This window comes from Ptiloglossa arizonensis, chromosome 1 (genome assembly GCF_051014685.1).
Source record: "Ptiloglossa arizonensis isolate GNS036 chromosome 1, iyPtiAriz1_principal, whole genome shotgun sequence".
In the NCBI taxonomy this organism is placed as follows: domain Eukaryota; kingdom Metazoa; phylum Arthropoda; class Insecta; order Hymenoptera; family Colletidae; genus Ptiloglossa; species Ptiloglossa arizonensis.
In genome coordinates, this window is record NC_135048.1 from 6461264 (window position 1) to 6478946 (window position 17683).

The window sequence follows — 17683 nt, forward strand, 5'->3', positions numbered from 1 at the left end:
TTCTTGCAGGATTAAATACCGATTTCCTGAATTGTATTCCTTAACTTCAATTCTAATGAAGTCATGAAATCTACTATGATTGAAGGTTTAATTTTCTAACAAAACTGTTAACCCTATAATAATCAAACATGAAACTCTTTTTTATTCCTCTAGTCAGGACTAAAGGAGTCTATAGATTAGGATTTATAATTAAAAAAGAAAAGTAAAGTTATCAAATCATTACTTTTAATGTTAAAAAAAGTTATCCTTAAACTCACAGTCATAGTTAAATACTGAAATGTTTGGATACGATGTGATCACCTACAAAGATTCATTTGCTAAATTGACCAGCAATATATACTGAATTACAACGTCTAAGTACGAAGAATTCTGTGTTGTATTTGAATAATTGATATGTTATTAGAAGACTTGTGAGAATTAACTATATGTTCGTAGCCCTCTAACGGTAAATGTAAGAACGTCGTCACGTTCTAGCGTCATTTGCGATTGTATCGAGTTGGAACTAAATCCGTTCGAGCTCAGAAGAATGATATAGCGAAGGTGGTAACAGGCTGATCTCGATTAAATCGTGCACAGTCGAGTGTTAAAAAACGGGAGGGAAAGTGAGAGTTGCGCGTGTTATGTTATTTAACTTCGACGTATTGAACGAAATTTTGATTTCAAGAACGCACAGCTGCAGCGGAGAATTTTACTGTCTGTAAAATGCAGTAAGTCTCAAACATTTTTCACTGCATCATCTTATAAAAATGCATGTCTAGTGATTAGTGTTTTCTCTGTCACGTATCTGTCACTTTCAATCTTACGAGCTTGCCAATTTCATAATAAGATTCTTTTAAAAACAAAATCGTCTTTGTAAACACACTTGTCTTTGGAATAATCCAAAAACGCTTACATTTTCGTTTATAATTTTGTGAGAGTTTTGTTTGCACTCAGTTTTGTTTTCGTTTTCGCTATGACGCATGATATTACGTATGAGTACAGCTGTTTAAGCGTAATACGATACATCGCTTTGGCGCGCTCGAACATTTTGTATTCGTTATTTTCCTTAGAAATGCATTTGAATCTTTAGAGCCTTGAAATCTGAATAAAAACCGATCAAGCACGAGATAATGTAAAAAGTTGTTTATCAAAGAATTAATACAATTTCGTGAACGCTAAAATTGTAGGTATATATCGACTATTGAGGCAGGTATTTTAATGAATTTATTATTTACGTAAGTGATTTAGTTTTACTTAAAAAAAAAGTGAATATGACGTAAAAAAAATTACAAAAACTTGAGAAAAATTTATCTCTTGAATTATTGTACATTATTGACACGCAACTGACGCAACATAGCGATATAGTTATTCAAGATTTTATATACTACATGTTCCATTAGAATAGGAACAATTTTGTTAATAAACAATCTTAATTTTATACATTTAACTTTATACTATATTACATACTTTTATACTTTACACTATTGAATAAAATGGTTATTTATATCTTTTATTATTTATAAATGTTAAACTAGTTTTTTATTTCAGTTAATATACAGTTTTATTGTAAAAATATTTTTAAACATATTTAAAATATAGTATTCATGTGTTATAATAATATTTATTGTAATCTTTTTATTGTATATAATTTAACAAAATATAAATTTGTAATATTTTAGGCCCTATATTATACATAAAGTTATTGTATTAATGTATTTTATATACTGTAGGTGACATGATATTCAAGTATGATGCAATGTCATGTCGCAACTTATAATTTATTAATTGGTAATGAACTAGATCTTGTTTAAGATTATTGGCTACCATAATAGAAAAATATTATGATTTTTAATAGTTGTTTAAGTGTTTCAAGTAGTTTTTTTTGTGTTTGTAATTTTCATGAATATTGAAAACAAATGTAGAATATTTTTAAAGAAAAATATTGCATTGATTATTATTTTTAATTTATAGATATGGAGTCATTCTTAGAGTTGTTTGACCCAGAAAGTCATAAAGATACACAAAAGGATACATGGAATAATTCAGAAAATGAAGGAAATGTAATGTCGGATTGTGAAAATTCAAGTGTTGATGATGATCATGAGGAAAGATTACCTCCAGAGCCAGAACAGGGTAATGTTGAATATAAGCTGAAATTAATAAATCCCTCTAGTCAACGATTTGAACATTTAGTAACGCAAATGAAATGGAGGCTTAGAGAAGGTCATGGAGAGGCTATTTACCAAATTGGTATGTTAACGATTTATCTTTATAATTCATATATGAAAACTTTCATCATTAATGGCTTATACCTTACATTTTGTTTATCATTAGGTGTAGAAGATAATGGAAGATTGACGGGTTTAACAAAAGAAGATATGAAAGCATCATTAAAGACTCTAAATGATATGGCAGCCAGACTAGGTGCTACAACAAGTATATTACGCGAAAGACTTGCCAATTCTAAAAATAAAGCTATATCTGCACACAATAACAACAAAGAGGAAAGACATGTAGCAGAAGTCTTGGTAAAAAAGTTAAGAAAAGGAGATAGGGAGGATCAGGATAGTATTATTGATTTAAGACTTGCTGTCACTGGTGCACAGGATGCTGGGAAATCAACTCTCTTAGGTGAGAGGATTAGCAGAGGACATTTAAGGTAGAGAAATATACTTAGAGTTTACTCTGCTATGCTTGTTGTTCATCTAGTTCATAAAATTTCAACTAAGACATATATGTTAATGATTTACAATGTGTATAGGTGTATTGACCCAGGGTGAATTAGATAATGGTAGAGGAAGAGCAAGGCTTAATATGTTGCGACATCTGCACGAAATAAAAACAGGTCGTACGTCATCGATATCACACGAAATCATAGGGTTCGATGGCGAGGGACACGTCTTAAATTATGCGGAAATGGCAACCGCAGAAGAAATATGCGAACACGCTTCAAAAGTCGTTACATTTATAGATTTAGCCGGTCATCGTAAATATTTAAGAACCACAGTGCTTGGTCTTACAGGTACTGTATTTTTGCTTACCTATACAGATTAAATAAATTTGTTATTGAAGAAATACGATTTTTTAGGATATTCACCTCATCATGTTATGTTGGTCGTAGCACCACCTATGAATGAAGCGTCACAGGAACATATGACTTTGTGTCTTACACTAGGACTTCCTTTTTTCATAGTTGTAAACAAAATTGACCTCGGTTTTTGTAGTACCCCTGAAACTGTAAATCAGTTACAGAGTGCTATTAGCACACAGGGGTATTCTAAACAATTAGTAATGTATAAAGATGGTCAAATACCATGGGATTATGAATCGGATGCAGTACCAGTGTTTAACGTAAGTTGCGTCACTGGAGAAGGTTTAGATGATTTGACAAATTTCATTAAAAATTTATCACCGCATGACGTGAACTCTACGAATTCTGATTCTGAATCTTGTCTATTTCAAATCGACGAAACTTTCAGGTATGTGCATATGCGTAATGTTTACTTGGAAATCAGCATTCAATATGGTTTGAGAACTGGATGGTTTTTTTTTCTTTTGTTACAGGGTAGCAGGTTTAAACGAACCAGTTTTGGGCGGATTGCTCGTGAAAGGAGCGATCGCTCCTGGTACTCGATTACTGGTTGGGCCTCTACCTGACGGAGAATTTAGTCCCGTCAAGGTCGTTAGTTTACATCGCAACAAGGCTCCATGTTGCTTAGTAAGAGCTTCTCAAAGTGCTAGTTTAACGTTGGCACCGTCGACAAATCGGAGTCCTCCTTTGCCTCACCTTCGACCTGGAATGGTTTTGGTATCTGTATGGGACCAACCACACGCAACACTATTTTTTCAAGTATGTACAATATATTTAGCGTTTCCCAATAAGTATAATCTTATGACATAGAGATTAGCTAACTATAAAAATTCTTTAGGCGACCGTGTTAATAGTGTATCATGCCACCGCAATATTTTCTGGCTTCCAAACGACTGTGCACGTAGGAAACGTAAGACAAACATGCATCATTAAAGGTATAATGGATGCAAAAGATAGAGGTTTACAAACGAATGATAGAGCCTCGGTGTTGTTCAGGTTTGTCAATCATCCAGAATATCTGCACGTTGGAATGCGACTTTTATTGCGAGAAGGCCGCACCAAAGGAATTGGTCAAATTACACAGGTATTTCCCTTGATAGGTCAACAAAGCGGTATGCAATAAATCAAACAAAATTCCGCGTGTAAAAAGTATTAAACTTTATAGATTGTTTATCAGGTTGTAAGAAGTTTAATTATTTTAACGCGGTACGTAATTATAGCAGGTACCATTTAGTTTAAGTATCTGAAAATTACTGTAGACTCGTTCAAAACAGTCTTTGAAAGAGTGTACTTTGTCATGGTATTGTGGACAAAATGTGAAATAAGTTTCTTTGAAGAACATAGCGTATGTATATACATACACGTAGATATTTTATTTGATTTTGTACTTTACATGGGGAAAACGAATTTCAGGTGGCCTTGAAAACATTAAGAAGTATATCTCGGATTGTTGAAAATTGTGGCGTCGCAAACAAATTTATATATTGTCTTGGGAAGATTTATAAATATTTTTGCTGTAAGCGCCTAAACAACAAAAGAAAGCGGGATCTTAGTATCGTAATGAATTTCATTTATCATCGTATTATTATTTCATTATAGTATTTATGAAATCATCGTTTATAACTAATTTTATTTCGTGTTACGAAGTAAATTATTGTCTCGTTAGTGTGAGATTTTGCGTATGACGCTTTAGATAAAAAATACTTCGTGAGTACAATCATTAAAATAATGCAATGTTTTCCCCAAAAAAGTTCACCTTAAGCGTGAAAAATAAAAATATTGAAACTTGAATTGCGCGAAAAATAAGTATTTTTGTAATCGATTACTGTATCATAAGTTGATAAGTATCGAATACAACAGTTTTTAATTCAAAAAACTTAGGAAATAAAGATTTTATATAGTATAAACAAAATACTGTATCTCAGAAAGGGCTACTTAACTCTAGACGGTTGTACTTGAATCCAAATCGAAAATGTAAAACCTTCATAATATTATCTCAAATAACGCATTTTGTAAAATATATATTGAAGCGTTAAGTTACAAATTTGTATGCAGCCGTCCAAAATAACATTTTTCAATTTATTTCTGTTAAGTCTTGATTGCAACATTGTATCATAAACTGTAAAGTACCGTGAATAAAACAAATAATTTACATATCAGAACACAATGAAGTTTCTTACATGCTCTAAACGTCAGAGCAAAAATAATAATACTTTAATTACATACCAGAGTATAGCATCAATGATCAATTGTTTTTTGTTTATTTTTCAACAGAAAGTGACCATTGATGTACTCTTAAAATGACCTCAGATACCAAGTCGCTATTAAATGCAACAACAATTACAGACACTTATAATTATAAAATATTTATTTATCAAGATTATATAAAATCATTCTCTTAATAACTTAAAGTAAACACTGCTAACATTCACTTTCATTAATGCAACATTAAATCGCACATGGAATAACATAAAAAGGCAGCGTTAAGTATCAAGAAAATACTGTTTCGTCAGGAATACAGATTTACCTTCTATAAATCATTACAGCTTCATTAATAGTATCAGAATAGCATACATAATTCGAGTCTACAAAGATTCAATAAAACTGATATAAATAAGTCGTTCACAAACATTCAAGCAACCTTCTCATCACATTTTGCTCTCAACCAGCAAGTTTTACATATATTCAATCCTTGCATGAGTCACGTTTACCAATTTGAAAATGGTAATCACCCGCATGACCAGCAATGTGTTCATGAAAACAATTATAAACACAGTCAAAGCTACGACGGTAAGCAATGGTAAACAGTATTGATTAAAAGCTAGGAATCATCGACGCAATCACTCTCTTTCACTATCCTATTCTTAGTATTCGAAACAACGTCAATTATATATGTTATGTCACCGAATAATTCGGGGTAGGAGTGTTCAGCGTACCCCAAAAGAGCATGAGCCTCGTGGGATCGTGTCTAATGAAAAATAGGAAAGGTCGATTCGCCACCAGTCTCTTTTGATTTCCATCACGTTCTAATAATACGGCTGTCACGGCTGCGGCCTCGGTACCCTTCTCTGTGATATCAATTTCCACTTTATGCAAAACGTCGCTAGCAAAGATATGCGGGTTAGTTAAAGTGGCGCTGTTTCTGAGCTCGTCCAGTCCAAATGATGGAAAATTTCGCTGCTTGAGGAAGTCCAGAAAGTTCTGATCGATTGGCCTACTCTGTCTCCTGTTTCTCTTTCGTTCCTCTTGGAAACGATACTTGTTCCCTTCTAGACTCACGACCTTGGCATCCCTCGCTTCGGATCCCTCCACTTTATAAGAGTCCTTGCCCTCTACAGTTTTCGGAAATTGCTCACTTTTGGAATTGCGAGGCTTCCGTGATCTTTTCACGTTAAATCCGGTAGACCATTGTTCCACGGTATAACCGCGAACTTTGTCCTCATACGTAAAGCAGTTTCTCCGTACCACATGATCCTCTTTGTTTACGTTGATACGTGGAACGAATATCATTTCGTTCTGTTGATCCTGTTGGTTCTGAGGTGTTACCGTAGAAGTTGAATCTGGCGACGTCCCGCTATTGACACCTTGAGATATGAGACTCAAGTCTGCCAACCTTGAGTCAAACAAAGAGGTTAAACCTAAGTTTGCAAGCGTTGATCTTAAACTGAGGCTGCTGGACAATTTCATTCGCGGTAGACCGATGATACATGTCTCGTTTTTCATGTTTCTAATCAGATTCTCGATTGTATCAACGGTCAGTTGATTTTGGAAATTTCGGAGGGCCTTCGCACCTTTGGCTGTTGGGAGGAGCACGTACATCGTAATCTGAAAGAGATTTAAGGGTTTGATACTTTTTCGAGGGATTATAATTTATCTTAGTAACTAGCTAGTGTGTCATATATATTTTCGTTGGAAGTTCGTTAAAGTGTACATACATAATGGAAATTTAGTACTTACTTCGTGACCTTTGTATGGGAGACCAAGGATCTTCACACCTAATTGCTTGTCTTCGAAAAAGGGGAATTGCCCTCCGTTGTACATCATATCGATGTCGATCGAATCGTTTGGTTCTCTGAAGAACGGTTTTCTGAACGAGTAATAAACAGAGTGAGACTTTTATAATACTCAAAATGATCGAAGGATCACATTTTTGGACTATTCGGGAGAGTAAGCTATACGATTCCCGCTTTTAAGCAACAATATTTTGCGCTGAATTCAAGAAACGGAAAACACCTTAATTAACAAATTTAATCGAGTAGGTGATCCTGAAAATATTTGAACAAGTTCTTGTTACAAAGAGAGGAGTAAAAGCCGAACCTTTTAGTAGCTCCTTGCAAGAAGTGCTGGTTCCATTCTCCATTAAAGTAGAGTGCCGATAAGAGGATGACAGTCGTTGATGGATCTGGCGCGTCGTTTAAGATACTTGCGATTTTCCCCATTGTCTTTTGTTTCACCCACTTGTTTATCATTTCCTGTGTCTGTTTTCTGTACCTGGCGAAGTCCACGTTTATCACTTCGGTGTCGTAGACATTTCGGCTGATCGACTCGAATTGCGGGAGTATTGGATATCCATTCTAGCATCAAATCGTTAGAATATCATATTAAATAGTCTTTCAAAGTACTTTGATGAGCTTTGTTTTTCAATCCTGCTATTGATTTAGACAATTTTCCGTACATATCTTAAGAAGGAATCTTAAGATATTTAAGGTGTATCGTACATCTTAAAAGTCAATAGTGCAGTTTAACTTTTAGCGATAGGGTTATTTAAAGATGTTTATTATATTATGTACGATATACTAAATTATTGTAAACAATACTTGCATTGTACAATTTTTTCTATCGTATAAAATATAAACTACCAAAAGTATATTGAGAACTACTTTTCATAGCGTTGAAAAGGTTATCTTGGAGAGTAAGGGTATTAGCTTGACTTTACAAATGCCAACAATACTGTTCGCCATTGTAGTTGTAATTCGCTTATGCTTTTGTGAAAATTAGATGAGATCATCCGTGTTAGGAATAGACACGTTGATAACAATAAACATGTTGATAATTATATTTATTTCCCATTATGTATTGATCTCCCTAAGTTATTCTTCATATTTTACGTTATTATTAACATTATCAAATTTTAACTTTTCAAAAATTTACGTATGTTTCTCAAAGTGATTTACAAGTATACTTTCGGATGTCACTCTTTGTATCTCGTATCATTATAATTATCACAATCGTGATTATGATTTCAATTCATAACGTAGATCACGTTTTGGGGACATTTGGAAAATTTCCAGATTTTCGGATGTTTTCAAAGCACCTTACAAGAATATCTTCCTATGTTCCTCCATTTTACGCTTAACTTTACCTGCACAAATGCTGCAGTGGCGAAGTTTATGCGTGGTCCAGGTGATCCTGTTATCTCATTGTGAAGCTGGTTTAGTAACATGCCGAACATTTGATGGACGACTTCGGAGTTCCGTGAGATGTCGACCCCAGCCTCCAGACCAAGAACCCTGGACACTTCGTCGAAGGTTCTGCCAGCAGAACCTGCGAGGACAATGGCCAGCGTCACCGAGAGACTGATCGGCGAAAAAACAATATTGTCTGGTTGATCGATCATCGAAGTGCTCTGAGTTCTGTAGATCTCTCTCTCCACGTCCAAAGCAAACTTCATTATCCCTTTAACGATGATATCGTTCACCTACAATTGTTTGAAGAATTGTTTTTAATTACCTTTCGAGTACCTCCAGAGGATCAAAAATGAATGCAAATGACTTTTGAATGAATAGTATTGCAAATTACAGATCTTTGCCAGATATTTAATAAACCCTGTTGGGTGTAACTGATCACTCAACTTTTCAGATCTCGGTACAGGTATAGACTTAGAGACCACGATGAACTATAATTCGTTAGGATACTTCATTGTTCGAAAGTTAAACGATGCAAACCTGCACAATGATTTGAAATATTCGCAACAAACGCGGGCGAACATACTTCCGTGATGTGTCATCACCGAAGAACAAAAAAGAAGTCGATAATTGTGTATCTACTTCCGAGTAAACTTCCTCGATTCACATTATGCAACGTCAGGAAGGTCGAATGGCTTCTTGAAATCGAGCCTCCAGTTTCGAGGACTTGGAGCTTTTTATTCGATATTGCAACATATACGATAAAATAGCATTCCTCTTAGTTCAACTTTTTTTTCATACTGATTCGTTGATATATTCAGTTACTGTTTCTCAAAGATCCTGTCAATACCTTTCACTAAACATTATGAAGTGTGCTTACGTGATTGCCCCAGTCCTCTAGTGGGTTCTCGGTGGATTTTGAATCTACCTGCGATGGATGTTGCGTTGTGCTGATTTCAGACTCCAAAAAAGCATGGACAACTTGTTGTTCGACTGGTGGCGAGTTCGACTTCGCATGTGTCACTAATCTGGTTCCAGAAGGTTTCGTTAGACGACCGGGTGTCGTGTAAAAATACGGTGGGATCGTCGAAGTCTTCATCATTTCGTACTGGTCTGGGTAGATCAGTTGGGCAGAACTGCAGGCCAACAGACCGAGGAACATCAGTGCACTTGCCATTTCTGTAAGAATAGAGCAGATGTTAAAAATGTTAACGTAGATCTTCATATTATGTAGTCACGCATCCCTTTTGGTCGTTCAAGGTGATCGAATCGCTCATTCTCACCATACCTTTCGACTATCGAATCTTTGTCAACTACTTGCACACATAGATAGTTCTACAAACCTTTCAATCGCCATTTTTCACGGAACGTGTACAAAAGGATTGTCAAAACGAGAATGTAGCATCTTTGAAATAAAAGTGAACAGTGAAGGGTACTGCGTATTGACGATAAATATTTAAATTTTTGTCATTTTTTTTCTTTCATTTGGGTTTGTCTTCCACAATGAAATACCTTAACAAGTTCTCGCCTTGAAATTTTAAGATATATTCGAGATTAAACATCCCTAAACTGATCTTTGAACTGACAAAGAAACCTGAAACTTCGATAAACCGGTTTTAACAATTCATTATAGTCTGTTTGAATGTCTATCAATTTGTTTATCACGTTGGTGTCGGATGCAGAACATTTATCGTTATTCTCCGCACATTTCCAAGTTTTCAACGTTGACCAATCACCGTACACATATAAAATGGGCAGATAATTTGACGATCGGTAATTAGTGTACAGGAAAAATATTCTACATAAGAAGAGCTATTATCTAAGAGATTCTTCGTTATTGTGATTAATGCATTTACGTGTCTCTAGTTTTTAACATAAATAAAATATATCAATTGAAAATCAATGAAAATTTAATTAAATAACTTTGAATGATTCGATAAATAATATGAACGTTGTTCGGGTATTCTTCTTTCAAATTCTTTTCTTTTATCAATTTCAAGAATTAATTATGCGATATGGATTTACAACAAACACGCTTACTCTAAAAGTGTACGTTATATTTTACAGAAATAAACAAGAACAAATCTTTCCTTCCAAAATGCTTAAATTTCTTGCTTCAAGAGTAAAATATATTTCACGGAGCAAGAGGGGTTGCATATCTTACGTTAAACTATCGTGTTAATATTTCTTAAACTCCGATTCGTTTCTTCAGTTTGCACTCTTTACATGTTGGTCGAGAAAAGAGAGACGAGAAATCTTAACCGACAAACGGATGTGTCGGTGAGCAGGGGACATCGGATGATAAAAGGAAACTACACAAGTTTTAGTATTGTTTTTAATCAAACGCCTTCCTATGAAGATATGCCCGTCTGGCTTCTACGTTTCATTATCGTCCTTCTGCACAAACATGTGGCTCGACAAATTTCCTATTTACGCGCATTATCGCAGTTTTCTACGCGGTCAATTATCTCTGCAAATTTCCCAGCGGTAATCAGTACGAAAACTGAACCGGGGTCAAGTCACGATATTAAAAATAATTGATTTGAGTTTTGCATTTGGCACGTAAAATGGATCTCGAACTTCTAGTATTCTTAACCGTATTAATATGTTTTCCTAAACTAGGATTAAATTAGTTTGGATCTGCTTGTTTCTATCAACATTACCTAACCGATGGTCTTCAATTTTGACGAAACTTGGCACGCGGAAAGAGCATTCAAAAATATTAGACACGAATTTTTTTTATCGCCTGATATTCGCATTCATGAGATAAAAACCATCCTCGAAGTTGTAGGTGAAACATGTTTAGTTAGACACCTTATAAACTAACGAAGAAAGAAATATAGAATATGAAAAACTGCAGTTTTTTACTAATGGTCAATATTCTATTTTTCTCGCAGATTTATTTCATTGGAAACTTCAAATTAATATTATGTTAATTCTATTATTTTAACTCGAGTGCAGATCAGTCTTGCCTACTTTAGAATACAAAATATATTATTAGTGAGTTATTTTCCTAAAATTGGTTTGTCTTTTCCAATTTCAAAATAATCAGTGTAAGAATACAAATTTTCGCTTCTCATTGATCTCTTATCTTGATCGTTTTCAATAACAAAAGAGCATTGATTTACCCGATCAAAAATTCAGTCGATTTTGTTAACAATCGTATTAATAGACCATAGAAAATCAAAGTCATTAGTATTTTCGCAATTTCCTCGCATTCGATCAACAGATGAAAATCTCTTCATCTCAAATATTATGTATTTAATTTAGTGATCGTATTATCGGAAATTAGGTCCATAAAAAATTATCGATTGTTTAAATTTCCTTAAAGTAATATTTTCATGAATTTCTATTTTATGCCAATTTCGGTAACTGTGTAAAACAATACTCTCAAAATTGAAAATAAAAAAAAAAAATGTGAACATTATTCACGAAACAACAGTTTCAGCCTTCTCAGTGAAGATAGTAAACTGGCACAAAGTAAAATTGGTTGAAAAATAGAAACAAGATCAGATAGGACAAATGCTATTTGTATGAAATTTTTTTATCATTTCTGTGCGTTGAATTTAGCCTTGACATTATACCAATATTTATGTAATAATGTCAAGGCTATACCGTATAGCAGTTCTAAAAATATTTTAGGACGTATGAGGGGTAAAATCAATGACACGACGATACTAATGACCGCTACAATCGTTAACAATTGTTAGCTATAGCAACAGCATTAAATCCCATCAAGTAATGACCAAAACGTGACATTGTGAGTTTTGTTCCATAAAAATGCTTATTTTTTGTCCACCAACAGGAACAATGAGGATGTAATGTTTCCCGTGTCCAGTTAAACGAACAATAAGTATCGGCTCGTGTCCGGTGATTTCATGGAAATGTGAGATGCTTTAAACACATCACTGGCTCATGTAGGCGACACTCCTATAGAAGTGTGCGATCATCCAGCGGGAAAACCCACATTGAATGTCATCAGAAGATGACTCTATACGGGATTAATTTGGTTATAATATAAACGAGAATGCGTCCCAGAAAGGCACATGTCCCGCGGCTGCTTAAAGTGCAATAAACGTGCCACTGATGCGTAGTAAAATTGCATTGACAGTCCGAGGGACGCTTATGAAGCTAACTGAGTTGTTCTGAGATTTTCAGACGATATTCATTACTCTTCGTTACTAATTTAAGTTCGTGCACTCTACGAACTTGTGTTTTTAAAAGTAGGAGGCGTGTGATCCTTAAGGGGGTTGCGAAATGCAATTTTTGACATAGAAGAGTATGGACAATGTAAATATTTCCTTGGGAGCAATTGTAAAAGTATATTTTCCTAGCAAAATATTTTAAATATATCACGTACCTCCATTTAATAAATACCCCCGTTCCTAAATTTACATTCACGAAAATTCTACCGATATGTTACTTGGATTTTTGCGAATTTTTGTTTTGCGCTGCATTATTTGGAATATGCATAGACACCTATAGTATAGTGGATACCAGACATTTGATTTAACCAAAGGGTTTTTTTAAAATGATCTTTTATATTCAATGAATAAGAAATTCAGTCAAACAAAATTAGTAACAACAATCTGATTTTGTATCAATTAAAATAAACATAACACGAGTTTTGTGTCTACAAATTTCAGGCGTAGAATTTTTCCTCTTAATAGGGAAACTTCTTTGAAAATGTTTAGGAACCACTCGTTTAGAGAGTGGATAGGGCATGTACAGAGTATACTCAGTTGGAGCAGATCGTACTAATTATTTCGTAGAAAGTAGAACAAATAATGGAGGAGCAATTACATTTCCTTTTAAACGGTTCTGTTTTTCTTTAACTACCGATTGTATTCGCCATTTTGTGTGTAAAAATAGTAGGAGGAAAGCCAGGGAGGTGTGTTCAAAAAATTAATGCTTTACCAGATATTTTAGTATGCTCAAGAATGTTTAGACATCCCCTTAAATAAAGTATGCATTTAATTAAGAAACACGACTACTTAATGCTTTTATACGCAGTATGACGAGAAAAGCAGTCTGTACATAATTATATAATATATAAGAATATACACATTTAGTTCCATTCAAAAGGGGAGTTCAATTGCAGATTTAAGTGCGTCATTGCATTTGTAAAAAAATTGAGGTTATGAGAAAGTAGAGCTTGTTACACCATTTAATCTTTTCCTCGATCATGTTTATCCATCGTTCAACGAAATAGGAGGTATGACCAGTCTCAATTATACGGTGCACTTTGTGTACATACGTATGTAGATATATATATAGTATACATAAGTACACGAGAGTTCAAGGTTCCCCGTAAGTGTCAAGATCGTAGCGTATGTAGGTAGAACTTAAAAGGAAATCGGAAAGTAACATTGCAACATTCGGTTGTAATAAAGTATGCAATCTATTCCTACAAACCCACATGGTATTTAATGTGTTAGGTTAGGATCATTCGTAAAGGTAAAACCTCTTAAATTCACATTTGCGATCTGTTGCATAGATGTAGTGTTGCAAAAATTGTCATACGTTCTGTCTATCATTACTTTATCTGAATTAATTGCCATAATTAACTATATCTCGAAAATCTATAATGACGTTCACTCCTCTTATCACTCATTTTGAATAAATAATTTTATACGTGACACTATAGAATAGCGATTCCCAAATTGGCACTGGGAGAATCTTTTAATATTCTCTTTTTAACGAAAAATCATTCTATATACACAAGAATATATTTATAACATTTTCTTTTCTAGAAGTCGAAATGTTTCTATAGATTGAAGTGCACTCGATTAGTTTATAAACGCGAGGGTTGAGTTTGAGAGCGACTGATACAGAATGTAGAAAATTGAACATAAAGTACTTTCTGGGCATTAAATGCCTTAATTTTGGTCGAAAAAATCGTTAAAATATAATAAATTATATAGTACGCTCGAAAAGTCTATGTACCTACATACACTTTTGTCAAAAGAGGTATATAACGTACGCTTTTGTCAAAAGAGGTACATAAAACAAAATAATATATATTTTACATATAAATATATATTATCTGCTAAATTTTCCTATATATTACATTTTTTGAGCCTCCTGTAATAGTGGAGCACTTGAATTCAACCTAAATCAAAATCTAGGCATGCGATCAGTAAGTGAACGCATAATCGATGATCCGCGTACCTCAATTCCCCAAGGACTATAACGTACCCGGAGCTATCTCTATTTGCTTATCGTATCTCAGCTAATAAACATCTTGTAAAAAATTGCTTTCCAATAAATTCCTGGCTTCATCGAGCGAACATGGCCATAGAAATTCCCCGAAGATTACAAGCTCGATGACCCTACGATTAGTCATCGTCCTGTGCATTAATGTGGGTCCTCGTTGGATAGGATTGTTAACAAACAGGAATCGATGTTCTCCTTGAACGAAGATCGGAGAGTGACGCTCGTGAAAAATAATCATACGTGATTAATCACGTTGTAATTTGCTGAGCATGTATAATGACCTTATCACAAATCAGCTATCAGGAAAACGATGTTACTCGATTCAACTTGTATTTTTAATTACCTACAGACGAATAGAGGGTATTTTGTTTATTTTCACCATTTCTATCTCCTGGTGGAATTCGTCTTATTATCAATTGCAATACTATACGATAACAAATATATCGTTGCATCTAAAATCTGATCGATGACAACATTTTTCCAGATTTCTCGAATCCACAAAAGCAGAACGTTACCAAATTGACCGTGACACACTCTACGGAAGGTGTTCTGAAATAAGTGGTATAATTAACAAGGATTCTAAATTTTATTAGGCATCGTGGTTCGTTTTCAAAGAAATTGACCTTGAAACTGTTTGGAGCACGAACAAGATTGTACATACCTTCTACATTTGTACATAGTAGAATAATATTCTTGGTCTTTAAATATTTATCGGTAATCGAAATTAATGAACGTGTTTGTAACAATATTAACGTTTTCTATCAATAATCGGGTCGTTCTCCGATTAAAAGAAAGACGCAAGATATAAATTTTCAATAACAACACTACATAATACACCGATAACGCAAAAATAATAATAAGCATTCTCTCAAGCATTTGTAAATTTACAATCAGAAATACTATTCTTCTATTGTTAACTTTGTTTGCCGTGCCGATACATACGATAAGGACGTGTCCAGAGGCTCGTGCATTTATCAATAAAACGCGCGACAAGCTCGTGAACATTCAAAATCGATTTTCTTGCAAACGAAAAAGACTGTCGAACGTTCTGTCTCTATGGAAAGGAATTTCTATTCCGCGTAAACGATTCAATTTTACACGTAGAATGCATCATCGTATCGATTGTATCGCTCAACGCGGGACACCCTGTAAAGGCTGAAATTTCAGCGCTTAATCATTTCACGGCCATTTATCGGCGAGTGTTATTACGAAAATTATTTTTGCAAGCAGTGATTTCACGCGTTATTAAACGAATTAGGATTGCCGAGAACGAATCAACTCGGTTCGTTCGATTGTCGAACGTCGTCGGATAATCGTACACGGAGAGAACAATTAGCAGTCAGATTGCTCCGAATTATATCGTCATTACGAGCAACGACCTTGAATCGGTAAAAATCGCCGCGAGTCGAACGTAGTTACGCGTTTCGCCAGAGAAAATTACTTTATCCGTCGCGATAATCGCGGATAAAGTCGTCGCGCGTCCTCATCAAACTGGTTCCGCGGACGCATAGCGTCGCGTAGCCACGCGAATTTACATCCACGTGTCAGAATGTATATCGCCGATCGGAAAACAAAACGAGCACGACGGAGAGAATAATCCAGTCGGTCGCATTTCGAAGTGACGACTCTCCGAACCTGCTTCGAGCAACGTATCCACGAAATTCCTTGAAAAACTGAGATTATGAAACCGAGCACGCAAAAGGATCCCGTGTTTCCATAATTCATCAAGGACAAGGACGCACAAAGCGAATCCAATGGTACATTGAATTTTTCAACGTCTTTCAAATTTCCAACTCTGTACAACGACTTTCCAAAATCTCCATTCTGTTTTAACGAACACTCGACCAGAGATGGGTAGTACTCTTATCCGAAGAACACTTTCTAACGAAGTATAAACAACTTCTGATTCGTTCGATGAGAATTATAATCTGAATTACAAAACTGAAAAGAAGAAATCATATTTCACGTTGAACGAATGGTCCTTGAACAATCGCGAAAATTTCGGCCATCGCTGTTCTCAAGACGAGGTGCATCGGTCCCGTTGCAAAGCTCTCGACCTATCTCAAACTTCTCGGACCTTTAATTTTAATGTTCGAGCGTTCTGCTTACCTATTCCAGCTTCTCCGGTCGGGTATCTGAACACGTAACGATTTGGAGTCTTCGATGAATCCTCTAACGCTACCTTTTTCCCGATGGAACGTCTTCCACGACGAGAGTTCTCCTAATTGCACTCGAATATCACGGTTCACCGATCGATTTCAGTCTTGTTGGAACGTTATTTGTAATTTTCTCGATCTCGAAATAATTCGAACGGAACTATCGAGTCCGTTGGAAGATTGCGTGTATACCAGCCGAGGAACCGCGGCTTTGACGTACTGATCGATCAACAGCCACGACACGACTGACTCACACTGAGCCTCCGTTTATGCTCTACTCGTATTTACCACATTTCTCTCTGCCGCTTCTCCGTACGACGGTCATCCGGGTCGTGAGCGCGAACGCAAACCTGTACAGGTCGTTTCAAGGGTCGTCGACGTGATCCAGATCTCGACTACACAATAGTCGCGCCCGGGGAGAGATTATAACGTTCAGCAACTGTGGGTTTTCCAAGAGATTAGGTCTTTCACTTCGATAAATAATCAACCGGTTCGGAGAACACTCGTCTGTTTTGATAGTTGACGCGTCTTGAAGAGTTTGCAAACTCAGGGACTCCGGTACACGGATTTCCCCGAATTTCTTTCATGTAGATTAAATATACGCGTTGATTTCGAAAGTTTTGCAACGATTTGAAACGTACACGAGTAACGCAGATTTAAACAAGCATCTTTCTTTAACGTTTCCATCTTCAATTTTGCATCATTCGCAGAATCCTGTTTGGTTAGTTTTCAAGAATATTTAAACCGATTTGTTTTTGTAATTCTTTCCTCTTAGATCAATCCCGAGGATGATCCAAAATTAAGGATGGAAACGTTAAAGGAAGACGTGTACTTAA

General features: G+C 35.2%; 2 protein-coding genes across 5 annotated transcripts in view; one reads left to right on the forward strand and one right to left on the reverse strand.

The window, feature by feature from the left end:
• Window positions 1–5226, forward strand: part of LOC143151671 (GTP-binding protein 2) — a 6745-nt gene extending 1519 nt beyond the window's left edge. The window contains exons 1-8 of one of the 3 annotated variants that reach the window (XM_076321024.1): window positions 42–707; window positions 1951–2229; window positions 2314–2610; window positions 2741–3001; window positions 3068–3458; window positions 3544–3829; window positions 3909–4154; window positions 4484–5226. In XM_076321024.1, the coding sequence (XP_076177139.1) occupies window positions 1953–2229; window positions 2314–2610; window positions 2741–3001; window positions 3068–3458; window positions 3544–3829; window positions 3909–4154; window positions 4484–4669 (1944 nt within the window). In that variant the 5' untranslated portion in view covers window positions 42–707; window positions 1951–1952 and the 3' untranslated portion in view covers window positions 4670–5226. Of the gene's footprint in view, window positions 1–41; window positions 708–1950; window positions 2230–2313; window positions 2611–2740; window positions 3002–3067; window positions 3459–3543; window positions 3830–3908 lie in introns of those variants that run through there. The other 2 variants (XM_076321031.1, XM_076321038.1) reach the window with 2 other exon arrangements.
• Window positions 5129–17233, reverse strand: LOC143151653 (serine protease inhibitor 28Dc). Of its 2 annotated transcripts, none has more exons than XM_076321013.1 (6): window positions 16801–17233; window positions 9404–9654; window positions 8433–8768; window positions 7388–7644; window positions 7028–7157; window positions 5129–6895 (listed from the first exon to the last, which is right to left on the reverse strand). In XM_076321013.1, exons 2-6 carry the CDS (start codon window positions 9650–9652, stop codon window positions 5966–5968), a joined length of 1902 nt encoding a protein of 633 aa, XP_076177128.1. In that variant the 5' UTR covers window positions 9653–9654; window positions 16801–17233; the 3' UTR covers window positions 5129–5965. The 2 variants fall into 2 exon arrangements, with proteins under 2 accessions (XP_076177128.1, XP_076177120.1); XM_076321005.1 differs by having other exon boundaries at window positions 9356–9654; window positions 16801–17232.
• Between the last annotated feature and the right edge of the window lie 450 nt (window positions 17234–17683).